The 12748-nt window shown below is 38.2% G+C and overlaps 3 protein-coding genes across 5 annotated transcripts in view; 1 reads left to right on the top strand and 2 right to left on the bottom strand.

Annotated features, from left to right (window-relative positions):
• LOC104818544 (presequence protease 1, chloroplastic/mitochondrial-like) overlaps positions 1-1862 on the bottom strand; it is an 8946-nt gene extending 7084 nt beyond the window's left edge. The window contains exons 1-4 of the mRNA XM_010548161.2: positions 1488-1862; positions 884-1058; positions 176-350; positions 8-92 (exon numbers count right to left, since the gene is read on the bottom strand). Coding sequence (XP_010546463.1) covers positions 8-92; positions 176-350; positions 884-1058; positions 1488-1764 — 712 coding nt within the window. The 5' untranslated portion in view covers positions 1765-1862. The remainder of the gene's footprint in view (positions 1-7; positions 93-175; positions 351-883; positions 1059-1487) is intronic.
• A 1235-nt stretch (positions 1863-3097) lies between these two features.
• LOC104818545 (plastid division protein CDP1, chloroplastic) lies at positions 3098-8362 on the top strand. 2 transcript variants are annotated; one of them, XM_010548163.2, is made up of 13 exons: positions 3098-3624; positions 3960-4073; positions 4203-4340; positions 4571-4675; positions 4776-4898; positions 5123-5491; positions 5638-5733; positions 5869-5988; positions 6338-6403; positions 6480-6554; positions 6648-7229; positions 7343-7533; positions 7792-8362. In XM_010548163.2, exons 1-13 carry the CDS (start codon positions 3307-3309, stop codon positions 7886-7888), a joined length of 2394 nt encoding a protein of 797 aa, XP_010546465.1. In that variant the 5' UTR covers positions 3098-3306; the 3' UTR covers positions 7889-8362. The 2 variants fall into 2 exon arrangements, with proteins under 2 accessions (XP_010546465.1, XP_010546464.1); XM_010548162.2 differs by having other exon boundaries at positions 6480-7229.
• A 218-nt stretch (positions 8363-8580) lies between these two features.
• LOC104818546 (LAG1 longevity assurance homolog 2-like) lies at positions 8581-12422 on the bottom strand. Of its 2 annotated transcripts, XR_772684.2 has the most exons (7): positions 12001-12422; positions 10946-11154; positions 10106-10261; positions 9689-9874; positions 9388-9566; positions 8754-9015; positions 8581-8656 (listed from the first exon to the last, which is right to left on the bottom strand). XR_772684.2 is itself a non-coding variant. In XM_010548164.2 (6 exons), the coding sequence occupies exons 1-6, from the start codon at positions 12136-12138 to the stop codon at positions 8996-8998; spliced, it is 888 nt and encodes a 295-aa protein (XP_010546466.1). In that variant the 5' UTR covers positions 12139-12422; the 3' UTR covers positions 8664-8995. The 2 variants fall into 2 exon arrangements, 1 of the variants encoding a protein (XP_010546466.1); XM_010548164.2 differs by lacking the exon at positions 8581-8656 and having other exon boundaries at positions 8664-9015.
• Positions 12423-12748: the final 326 nt, after the last annotated feature.

The raw sequence follows: 12748 nt of genomic DNA on the forward strand, positions 1-12748 counted from the left end.
TGCCAACCCTCCTGCTGAAAAATGTGAATGTCATTCACACACTTGGGGAAGAAGACAGCATCCAGGTACACATCGACAAGATTGTAGAAATCCTAACAACAAATAGCGAGGAAATTTATAAGATTCAAGTTCAAATTTGCTGAACAAAAGAACATTTTGGATTGGGGTGTTCTACCTTTGTATTTGTGGAAGCGACAGGGTAGCAAGTCCTATCTGGATATGTAAATGCATTCAAGAAAGTATGCAAACTCCCTTTCAATAATTCAACAAATGGCTCTTTCAGGGGGTACTTTCTTGATCCACACAGTACGCTGTGTTCCAGTATGTGAGGAATACCAGTGGAATCCTTCCTGCATTAACAACCAAACGAAAGCCATCTCATGCCAATGCCAATACTGAGAAGGCCCATCGGTATGCAGTTTGGTTAAATTGGAGAACCAAAAATCAGAACTTTTCCAGCTAAAACAAATTATCTTAGTAGAGAATGTTGCTAGAGAACCCAAAGATTACAAACTTCAAGTTAAGAGTTGTCCAAGTCATCTGTTTACAAGGCATTACGGAAATCAAATTGTTAGAGAATTATGAGATTAACTATTACTTCTCCAACTGATCTTAGACTTTTAGACAGCTTCACTCACAACCACCAAAATAGAGCGAGAAATTTAACAAGTTGTTCAAAGTTTTTCAGAATTAAATGCAAAATCTCTGAACTGGGGTCTTTAGTAATTGCTTGAGGATTCTATAGTTGAATTCAATGAAAGAAACACCATCTAGAAATTTCCTGCAAACGCTAAGCAATCCCTGGGCTAAGTAGCCAGCAAATACTTAAGTCAACTAAATAAAGATAAAACGGGAGCATTAACAAATAATGTGTTGAACTTACGGAGGAGTCCTGAAAACAATGCCGAAAACCTTGTTCTCATCATCATTTGACACTGACATAACCTCACAACCAGTTTTCTTGTGTTTGAAGAGAACAACATTTGATTTACACTCGGAGATGAATTCCTCCGACACTTTCTCAAATCCAAGCCTCTCAGCCTCATCTTGGCCTACATCTGTCCAAGGGAAAACCAAATCACTCATGACTGTAGCTTCTGTATAGCTTTAAATAAAATTAACAGACACAAAATGTGAGGAGAAAAGGGTGCAGCTCTGTATTCCAAATCTATCTTGGATCAACAACATTTGCAGACATCAGAACCTAAAACGGAGTTCCTATGTGCATGTTCACAAGTACCAACCACTTTGAATCCAACTGCAAGAACAACAGATCCAACCATACAAGCAATAACAAATAAATCTCCCACAGGTGCTCTTTCAGAGATGAAATGAACAAACTTTTCAATAGCAATGACCTATAAACGAATTTCAGAAACAACAGAGAAAGACCCATATAACATCTTCAGCTTTGAGCTTGAACAATGGAAGAAACATCATTTCCAGGAAAAAATTAATAACCATCCAACAAGTCTAAGAACACGCACCAGGATATGATGGTGCAGGCTGCGTAGCGACGGCACGGACGGAGAAGCCGTAGAACTGTCCGCCGAGACCGCGAGCCGCAGCGGGAGATAACCTCAGTACGCGACGGAGAAACAGCCGTCTTCCACCGGCGACGGGAGATTGAAACCACCGAAGGTTACAGCCGGAGGCGCCGGCGGCGGCCGAGTAAGAGCGAGGGAAGTGGCGGTGGCGGCGAGAGAAGCGGAAGAACGGAGAAGTCAAACCGAGATAAGGGGGAGAAGAGAGAGTTCGGAGCATGGTTGCCGGAAAATGTTCTCCGGCGAAGGCTGGTTCTGTCGTAGACGAAGGAATTGTCCAGAGAGATGGAAGGGGCTTTATCCGAGAGGGGTTTGTACGGAAATAAAAAATAATACAAATAAAAAAAATGATTCTTTCTTGTGACTTGGGTGACACACAAAATATTTTAAGAAAAAAAAAATTAAAAATAAAATTATAGAACTCTATAATACTATTTATGGAAAATTAAATTTGTGACGGCGAAGTAGAATTCTATAATTTGAATTATATAATTTAGTGAGGTTACATATTCATAAAATTACACAAAACCAATGATTTATTCATAAATTTAACATTTTTTCCGATTCTTTGAGTATCTGTCAAAAATCTCTCTGCATATTATATTTTAGAATATTTTCCTTATATTTTTTTTAGTAAAACTCAATACATATTTTCTATGGAATATAATCATTAATCTTTTGAATCTATATTTTAAATATATTTGTATGTAATGATTATAATATTTCAATACTTTAAACTTTGAATATCATTTTGTTTTTGATGGATTATATATTTTATTTGTATTTGATTTTTTTTGTAGTTTAATTCTCATATTTGTGTCGATATCTAAAACTGCATATATTCAAAAACTATTCAATCGGATATGAACCAGATAATATTTTTAGTTGTGTACAGTCATTCTATATATTTACATATATTTTTTGTGTATTAATTAGATGAAAACTTTTTTTGTGTATTAAAAAATAACGATAGATGAATTGAATTTTATTTTGTATTATTTTGAAATTCACAGATATTGGACCAAAATAATCATAAATTTTCATCACGACTCTGTTCGTCACAAACCGATCTCATGACGGATCAGTTCGGCAAACCTACGAAATGATCGGCGAACAGAAATTTTTTTTGTTTAATTTTTAATATTTTTAAATATTTAAATATTTTTTTTACTAAACTTGTGTTTCTGAAAGATATTTTGATTTGTTTTGTTTAATTTTTTAAAAAATTTTAATTATATTTATAATATTTTTATATTACTTTATAATATTTAAATTTTATTTTTTTAATTATTTATTTGGTTCGTAAATCAACTCGTTTGGTCCGTGATTTGAGGTAAATTGTATTAAGCTAAATAAATTTTGGTTCATAAAAAGGATAGAATTAGATCGGGTTAAAAATTTTGAAATCGAATTAGACCGGGCCACAAACCGAGCCGCCCATGTCATGGTCGTAGGGTTTCGATAAAGAAAGAACCAAATAGAATATGTTGTTGTCTCTCCGTGATAGAGACCCCCTGTTTCAATCAGAGACTCATCTCATCGAGCGATGACAAACGCAAATTCGCTGCAATAAAAAAAAAAAAAGAGAGAGAGAGAAAAAAAAGGCAAAAGCTTCATCGGCAAAATGTATTCCACTTCCAGTCCGTGCAATCTCAGAACTCAATTCCCCGAAAATTCCATAAGCCCTGACTAATGATTTTGGATTCCGTTCTCTGTTCTCCGATCTTCTAGGGTTCGTCTCCGCTTCGGAAATTGCTGAACAATGCCTGTGTCCTGCACGATTCCAGTTCCACCTTCTTCATGTCTCCTCTGCGGGATCTCTAATCGCAGTGGTGGCAGCAGCAGCTTCAACCTAGAACGCCCGGATTTTCAGATTTTAAGCTTCATCGTTTCCCGATCGGATTCCGGCGAATTCGACGGTCCTGAATTTTCCGGGCGGTTTCGACGGGAGGGATGGCGGTGGAGGAGACTGAACGCCGCCGGTGCCAACCATATCGTCGAAAATGCGCCGTCGCGCAGCTCTCCCGCCCCCGCTTCCCCCACCATCGCCACCATTGAAATACCGGTGACATGTTACCAGGTACGGTTTCTCTTTGCTTCGGTGGTTTCTGTTCTTTTCACGATTTGGGTACTTTGTTCTACACACGCAAATTCAGATGTGTTCCGTTACTTTTTTCAATCCATTTGAGAAATCTGTTTTCCCAATTTGCTGGACTTTGACCTACCACCCCCTACATTTCGGAGATTATTAGAAATAAATGTCTTTGATTTGGTGGACTTGTCAGAATGAGTGAGAAATTTGCTGTTATTGAAAAATCGGTCGGTTCAAGAGAAAGTATGTGAGGAATTAAGTCTTTGGGTTGTTCTAAGGTCGTTTGTTGCTGCTTAATCCTGTAAAAAGTGTTGAATTTACAGATTCTTGGAGTTTCTGATCAAGCTGAAAAAGATGAAGTTGTTAAGTCGGTGATAAATTTGAAAAAGATGGATGTCGAAGAAGGTTACACAATGGAAGCTGCTGTAGCTCGCCAGGTTAAGATCTAAAGACTGTGTTTTTCTTTCAAATTGAAGATATGTAGTAAAGTTATTGAAATTGGACATCGAAGACTGTATTTGTTTATGTTAATTCGTTTTCCTCATCGATTTTGTGAACTTCTGCAGGATCTGCTCATGGATGTTAGGGATAAGCTTCTTTTTGAACCAGAATATGCTGGTGATGCAAAAGCAAAGATCCCTCCTAAATCTCCTCTCAGAATCCCGTGGGCATGGCTGCCTGGTGCTCTATGCCTTCTTCAAGAGGTATTCTACCGAAGCTTTTGTTGGGTTTTCTTCCTGCAATTTTCTTCTAATATTATCCTTTTTTATCAGTATGTTTGTTTTTTTCCTTTTTGGTACACCTGCAATATCCTTCTTCGAGGTCTCAAGGGAACTTTGATCATTTCCTGGCCTTTGTTGTGGCATTTCCTGTAAGCTTGAGGTGAAAGGAATTTGGATAGATGATAATCCTGAAATAACCCATTATGCTTCAGGTTGGAGAGGAAAAAATTGTGCTGGATATTGGTCAGGCAGCTCTTAGGCATCTTGATTCAAAGCCATATATTCATGATATACTTCTGTCTATGGCACTGGCTGAGGTAAGGTCAAGTGAATTTTAGTATGTGAAGCATTTCACAGGTTCCACGTGTGATCTGGGTTTTCTCAATCTCTAATATGTATATGATCTTCTCCTTGAAGTGTGCAATCGCAAAGGTTGCTTTCGAGGCTGACAAGGTATCCCGAGGGTTTGAAGCTCTTGCCCGTGCCCAGTGCCTTCTCAAGAGTAAAGTAACTCTCGGGAAACTTGCATTGTTGTCTCAGGTAATGATTTATTTCTCTGTTTTGTAAGTAAAGCTGCAGAAAACTTGCATTTTTGACTTTTTGGGTCTTTCGTTGGGTAGAATTCTTAGGGCTCATGAGTTAACGTGCTCTGCTGGAATTAGAACTATGACATGAGCCTCTAATTTAAGTTTATATTATTTAAAGACAATTTACTTGGTCCAAACTCAATTGGATGTTAAAAGGATTTAGGGTGAAATGTTTAGATTGAAGAATCATTAGAGGAGCTTGCACCGCCATGCACATTGGAACTACTGGGCTTGCCTCGATCGCCGGAAAATGCACAGAGGAGACTAGGCGCAATTGCAGCGTTACGTGAACTTCTCAGACAGGGCCTTGACGTGGAAGCTTCTTGTCAAATCCAAGACTGGCCATGCTTTTTGATCCAAGCACTTAGCAGGCTGTTGGCCACGGAAATTGTTGATCTTCTCCCGTGGAACAGCTTAGCAATTACACGGAAAAATAAGAAGTCACTTGAGTCCCACAATCAAAGAGTTGTAGTCGATTTTAATTGTTTCTACTTGGCATTAATTGCTCATATCGCAGTTGGATTTTCAAGCAAGCAAACGGAGCTGGTATTGTCACGTTCTTTCCTTCTCTCTTTTCCCCTCGTGAACTCAAAACATTGTTCTATTTGTTTTTCGTTCTAGTTTATATATCATTCTATTTGTTTTCTGCTCTTGTTTAGTTTTGAAATATAATATTCGATATCTTTGTGCAGATTAATAAAGCCAAAAGCATATGTGAATGTCTGATAGCATCAGAAGGCATTGATCTAAAATTTGAGGAAGCTTTATGCTCATTTCTTTTAAAGCAGGTATTTCGTCTGCCCTTCTTCCCTGTGACCTCTTGTTTTGAATTTTTAAGTGTTTCAAATTTACTTGTCTGGAAGATTTGCCCGTGGCTATACAGTTAATTAAGTGCTACTGGACCTATGTGTTGGATAGCACAGGGTACTGAGGCAGAGGCCCTTGTGAAACTGAAGCACCTGGAGGCGAATTCTGACTCTGCTACTCGCGATTCGATTTTGGGAAAAAATCTCAGGAATACTTCTGCTGCGACTCCATCATTGGTAAAGTTTATACTTCTGTTTATGTTTATGTGTGGCTACATCTAGAGCTTAACTGTTTATGTCATCAATGATGGTGCATCTGAAGTAATATATCTTCATTAAATTATATGAAACTAGAAATGTGTTTGGGCTCTGATTGTAGGAATTGACTGACCATGGAAACAGATACACTGGTTTAGGTAATAGATCACTCCTAGATGAACAAAAATTCATAGGCTCGGCCAGACATACAAGTCTAGATACTATGTCTTAAGAACATCATGTATGCATGCATGTTTAAAAGGTTTTTGTTCTTGTATAAGTTACATCTATGACGTTTTCTTATAGATTACCTAATGAACTTGCCCAGGAAACGTGGCTCAAGGAATCAGTTCTTGCTGTGTTTTCAGACACAAGGGATTGTTCACCATCTTTGGTAAGAATCATCGCATCGCTAGACTGTATACCAATTCTGAACAGCAGAATAATATTCATTTTTTCAACTTTTGCAGACCAATTTTTTCCGGACTGAAATGAAATTTCCAGGGGACAAGAGGTGGGGGTCAACTCCTGTTATTAATCACAAGGCGAGTCATAGACCGCTTTCTGCTATGAGTCTAGTTAACTCGTCAGAACATCATTACACAGCTGTTGAGCAGTTGACACCTTTGGATCTGCAGAAACCACTGGTAACAGCCAAGAATGCCGATGAAAATACTGGCAACATGCCATCCATTCAGTTGAAAAGGAACCTCGGGCTACAGCATAACAAAATATGGGAAAATTGGCTCTCACAGAGTAATTTGATTAAAAAGGCATCGATTGTTGCTCTGTTGGCTTGCACTCTGTTCTTAACTTTAAAGCTATCGGCCTTTAGGGTTAGTAGGTTATGGAATATGCGCCTTTGGGTATCTACAAAACCACTCTCGGGCTCAGACTCTTTTCAGTGGAAATCAGAGTGCCAGAATTTGAAAACAAACCTTGCTTCCGTGAATGGAAATGGCGTTGTTGGGAACATGCGAACTCTCTTGGACATGTTTAAGATAAGGCATGGAGAGCATTCAGATGGCTTATATTCGCAAAATAGCCATCTCCAAGCTACTTTGACAAACTCTCGGAAGCATTTGCAAAGGAGACCGATGCTGACAGAAGAGGCTGAGGACCTTGTGAGGCAATGGGAAAATGTTAAAGCTGAAGCCCTGGGACCTAATCATCAGATTGATAGTCTTTCCGAAGTCCTCGATGAATCTATGCTTGTTCAGGTTGTTTTTTTAATCTCCTTTAACTTTATGCTTTATGTTGGATTAATTCATAGATTGCACATACTTTTTTTTTGGGTTGCTGATTGCTTTTTCTTGGTAATGTGGATTTATAGTGGCAAACATTGGCACAAACGGCAAAGGCTAGATCCTGTTACTGGAGATTCGTTTTGCTTCAGCTTAAGATTCTGCAAGCACATGTTTTGCCCAACGGGATTGCGGGTGAGATGGCAAAAATCGAGGCCCTTCTAGAGGAAGCAGCTGAATTAGTCGATGAATCTCAGCCAAAGAATCCAAAATACTACAGGTGACCAGATTTTCGGATCAGTATCCTTTTGGGTTTCTTGCTTTGTTCATTTGGGATACACCATATTAAATATTCATATAGTCAGGTGTACTTTTAAACCATTCAAACCATATATATATATATATATCCATTGGTGGTCTGACTTTAAAGATGGTACATTTTATAGCCGAACTGCACATTTTTATACCGAATTCAATCGTTCATAGGAAGTGGGGAATCTGAGATCAGGTTTTTTGTTTACTTTTGGTACTCGTGCAGCACGTACAAGATAAATTATACTTTGAAAAAGCAAGAAGATGGGTCATGGAGATTCTGCGAAAGTGAGATTCAGATTCAGATTCAGATTCAGAAATGACTTCCACATAGCATTCACCGGCAATCGCCTAATAATCTCCGCTGGCTCGGTTTCCTCTCTTCATTATGGCTCAAGAACTCGGGTTGTGTAGCATCTGATCGTAGTATAAAACTCTGGTTTGTTTAGCCTTTGGTTTTCCGTAAATCTAACGCGTAGAGAAGATCGCTCCAGGTTCATTTCTTATCCTAGAAACCGAAGTAACATTGCCCTTGAGATTCTTTCATTCGATACTTTTTGTGGGTAGGCTTTGGGATTTCTTATGTAAAAAGTGTAGGAAAAAGCTTTTCGCCACGACTTCCCCTGAGTTTCGAGAAGGCAGCATCGACACCGGTAGTATGTACAATCCCGGTTCTTTCTTTCGTTGTTTCGTTTTTTCTTCACGAAGACACTACATTAACTTACAATGTCTCTTGGAAGATATCCCAATGGTGTTCTTTAACAACAATGCCTGAGGATATTTTAGGTTGATTTAGATTTGGTGTTCTCGAAACAAAAGCGTTTTGGACTTTTGGTTATATGATTGATATAATCGAAAGAGTTTTGAACACCGACCTCTTGGTTGTTGCGATTAAGGTCGGACATAAATACCTGAAAATCGGGCATCGGCAGTCGAGATGGATATTGGCCGTGAAATCTAGGTTTCGATTCAGATATTTCTGTTTCGCATATGGTTATCCACATTTACAGGACAATGTTAAAGCCTCTGATATCGAGATTGAAAATTCCAAATTTTGAATATTCGAGCTCTACATAGCCGCACCTTGTGTCCTGGTGATGATGAAAAAAGCAGAAAACAGTTCAATTGCAAAACCAAATTCTGTATACAAACCATACAGAGGCATCGAATTTACAAATAAAAAGTTACCTATCGTTTTTTATACATCCGAGAATTCACACACACTTCTCTTTCAAAGGGATGCAAAGGTCCGGTTTCTAAATCCCTCCCACCGAAGTTCATTGATACAAAACGCACCAAAATCATTCTCTGTGGTATCTTCTTCCAATTCCAACCTAATCAATGAAATGATTGAGCTCAAGTTCAAAAGCTCGGAATCGATGTGCAGCTAAAAAGGGCGTCACTGGCGAAATCCAGAAACATTTGTTTCACTAATCATCGTCCTCCGAATCTGCAATCGTTCAAAGCAAATAAGAAAAGATTACTCCGAGTTTATGACTACCCACATTGCCAAAAAAAAAAAAGAACGAGCAATGTTCTACAAACGAGACACCTAAGATGATTGTTCGATTTTTTTTTGTATGTTTAGAGAAATGTTGCAAATTCCAAAAGATTTAACGCAAAACCAAAATGAGCGGAAACGAAGAATTCATGGCCGACCCCAAATAAACTTGGGATCAAGGATGTTTAGAGAAATCTAAAAACACAAGTTTGCTATGAGAAGGGGAATACCCGTGGAAGATACGGTCCGAGCTTTTAGCAATCATCATCGTTATTATTTCTATTTGTTGGAAAAAAAAAAATCATGGATAGAGAAATTTACCGGATCTTATGTCATCTCCGACTTTTCCTCTATTCTTGAGCTGTCTCATGATCATGGCGCAGATGAGATACCACCAATATATGTGGAAAACTAGTAGTGTCAGTAACATCGTGTTGAAGGCGTAATACATGGACATGCCTTCAGGCGTCGATATATCCACGTGAACCCCCAATTCAGTGCTAAAAGTTTGCAATTAAAAACAAAATTATTAAAAGATACATATTAAAGAATTTACAAGAAGCAAGTCATATACCGAATGATCGATCGAGTTATAAACAAGGGGGTGGAGTGTTGTATGTACCTCGTAGCCCAGATGACCCAAAACGGGAAGAATACTAAACGTAGCAGAAGCCACGATAGAGCGAATAGTCCAAAACACACACTTGCTCCGAGTTCGTTCTCTGAGTATTTGAAAACTTTAGCAGATTCCATAAATACATCACTCGCGTCATGAAGGGCTAGGATGATTGACCCAATACAAAAGAACCTGTAGATATAAAATCATCCGATACATAAAGCTTTCCAAAGCCAAACACAAAAACCAAGAAATATCTGTCCCCATTTTAGGGAATCTATGAACCAGGTAAGCCCCTTGATACTTTTTGGATATATTAAAATGAAAAGCTTGCACATTTTCTTTTACTTCTTGTTAAAAATCTAATTGCTACCGAAAACTTTTGAGTACAATCATGGACGTAAAGCTTCAAGGAGTTATTACCTTGTTAAGAATGAATAGCCAATGAGAAGGATGGTAATTATATGATGAGACATCATAACTGCAAAATCCTTTCTTCTCGTCTCCCATGCAAGCAACGCAGCAACACTATACATATAGAATCCGCATTGGCACATGTAGTAAATCTTTAGAGGCAGCCTACAGCGACAAGTAAACTGAGGTTAGTCATGAGCTATGCCTATCGTATCATCATACATGATCCGTTCATGCCAAATCTCAGGTACACAAGAGCAGAGACCAACTTACAATTTCAGAAAAATAGTGGCTACCCAAAAAGAGAAACCAAAGATGGAGCAAAAAAAGAAAAGGAACGAGAGACAAAAGCAAGGGCAGAGAGGAATAGAAGAGCATGTAAGTCTTTTTTTTTTATATGACATAATGAGATGATATTTCAAGTGAGGTACCGTATAATGTTGATGATACAGCATAAGTCTTGTTGAATGGCGAAAAGGAGTGACACAAAAGTGGGCAAGAAAACAAGACAACTCAAGAACATGAAACTGGACAACTTTTGAAAATAGAAAATTTTGCAAGTCTTAATAGCTCCACTCACTTAAAGGAGTAGATCATGAGACTCACATCTCCATCTAGTCTACAGCAAACATAGGAACTCGGTTCCAAAAACTAGCGAAGTAGAAAAATTTCTGACCAGAACATCTTATCCAAATCCAACATTTGGAAGAAAAAAGGGTCATTGCCGTTACTATTTCTGAATCCAGAAAGTGAAGAAAACTTAAGATCATGAAATACGTGCTAATCAAATCGATGAAATCAAAATCCCATTAGAAAAATAAATTAAAAAGAAAGCGATTGACTACTCACTTTAACTCTTGATTTGGCCAACCTTCAAAGTACTTCTGCGAATCCCTGAACCACGGCTCATGATAAATGACTTTGAGAACAAATATTTCACAACTAGCATAGTATGCTAATTTCCACAAGGACTCCTTGCATTTGACGATTTTTGCACGGGTTGCATCATTCATTTTTAGCGGGCCACAATTGAGACTTAAAAGCCAGACAGAGATCCTCTGAAAGTTTAAAGGAAAAAACAACGGAGGGTTAGTAAAATTTGTACTCTTGTAATACAGACATTACGGACGCTTTACCACCATGAACTGACAGAAGCAGTCATACTGATAATAGTTTTTTTTTTCTTCAAACTGCTCTCTTCTAGAGTCTATCAAACTACAGAAGAGAAATCTATCGGCAGATGGAACCAGCTGTTCCAAACGATTTTCGCTAAAACATCACGTCAGGGAGAAACATTGCTAAGTTCCATAGAAAAGCAATAAGAATGTCCAGCTCCTCCTAAAAACAAGATATTCTTTAGCTTAAAGCACATGTGTATGGCATAAAGAGCAAGAATTTCACAGAACCAGAGGCTTTTCCCATCTTTTTAAGTAACTAATCTTCCAGAATTAGTTGGAGAGAAACCGCTAAATGCTATGTAATACATTACATTCACAACCTGCATTTGCCCCTTCTTCCATTTCACTTCTTGACCATAATTCGTTCATCCACGAACGATAAGCAACGAATAAAAACGAGATTACCAACTTAAGCTCCTCAAACCTCCAACAAACTAAACCCTAAATCGGAAGGGAAAGCGAAGATTTGGAGAGAAAAAAATGCAAGAATGTGAATAACAGCAATGCAATGCATATATTATCCGCTCCGTTTCTATTTCAGTTTCTCACCACCTTCTTAAAGCAGAACAATCAAGCATGGCGATGTCTATCGGTCGACAACATACACATCAAAGCAGATACTACATGCAAATTTAACAGAACATAAAAATAAAAAATTCAAAGAAGTATTGGCAATTTCCAGAGAAACCCGATGCAGCAAAAGCGAAAACAGAAAGTGGTTCTTACGTGAAACACGAATCGATCGAGGACGAATCTCGAGAAGAAAAATCCAAACGCGAAATAGACGGCAACCAAGAAATGCCAAAACTCCAGCGGTGCATCAAGCTTGCCGCCGCCGCCGCTCCGTACCGGCAGAGGTTCCATGTCCGACCTCAGAATCCGCCGCGGAGAACGATTTCACGGCGAAAACATCGAAACGAACTAAAATCTCTTCCCAAATCGATCGCTTGTTATGGACCAAAAAAGCCACTCCGACAGAAAGAGAAACACCAGCGGAGAACTCCGGATTGAATAGAAATGGCGAATTGAAATCGATCTGGTTTTTGGGGTTCTCCGTTTTGCGCTACAAAGAGGGAGAATATGAAGGGAAAGGAACAATGGCAGAGATTCCGAGTCCAGTAATAATCCTCCGATTTTCCAAAAAGGCGGACGACGGTGCTAAAAGCCAACAAAGCTCTGTTATTATCAATTATTATTTTTAGAATTTATTTATTTATTTATTTCATAGTTTCAAAGATTTGTGCCAAAAACCTAAGTAAACCATCGAAAATAAATCATGATTGAAATTACGTTCTCATCCCTAAAGTTCGAATTTGGAACGGAATATTTCAGCTACTCAAATTGTTTTTCGTTTGAAAAATTATCAAATTAGTAAAGAGGTGAGTTATTTCACAAAAAAGAACCATATTCAACACATATAATAATCTTGTTGTGTGTAAATATATATATATATATATATATATATATATATATA

This window comes from Tarenaya hassleriana, unplaced genomic scaffold, assembly GCF_000463585.1.
Source record: "Tarenaya hassleriana unplaced genomic scaffold, ASM46358v1 Cleome292, whole genome shotgun sequence".
Taxonomy (NCBI): domain Eukaryota; kingdom Viridiplantae; phylum Streptophyta; class Magnoliopsida; order Brassicales; family Cleomaceae; genus Tarenaya; species Tarenaya hassleriana.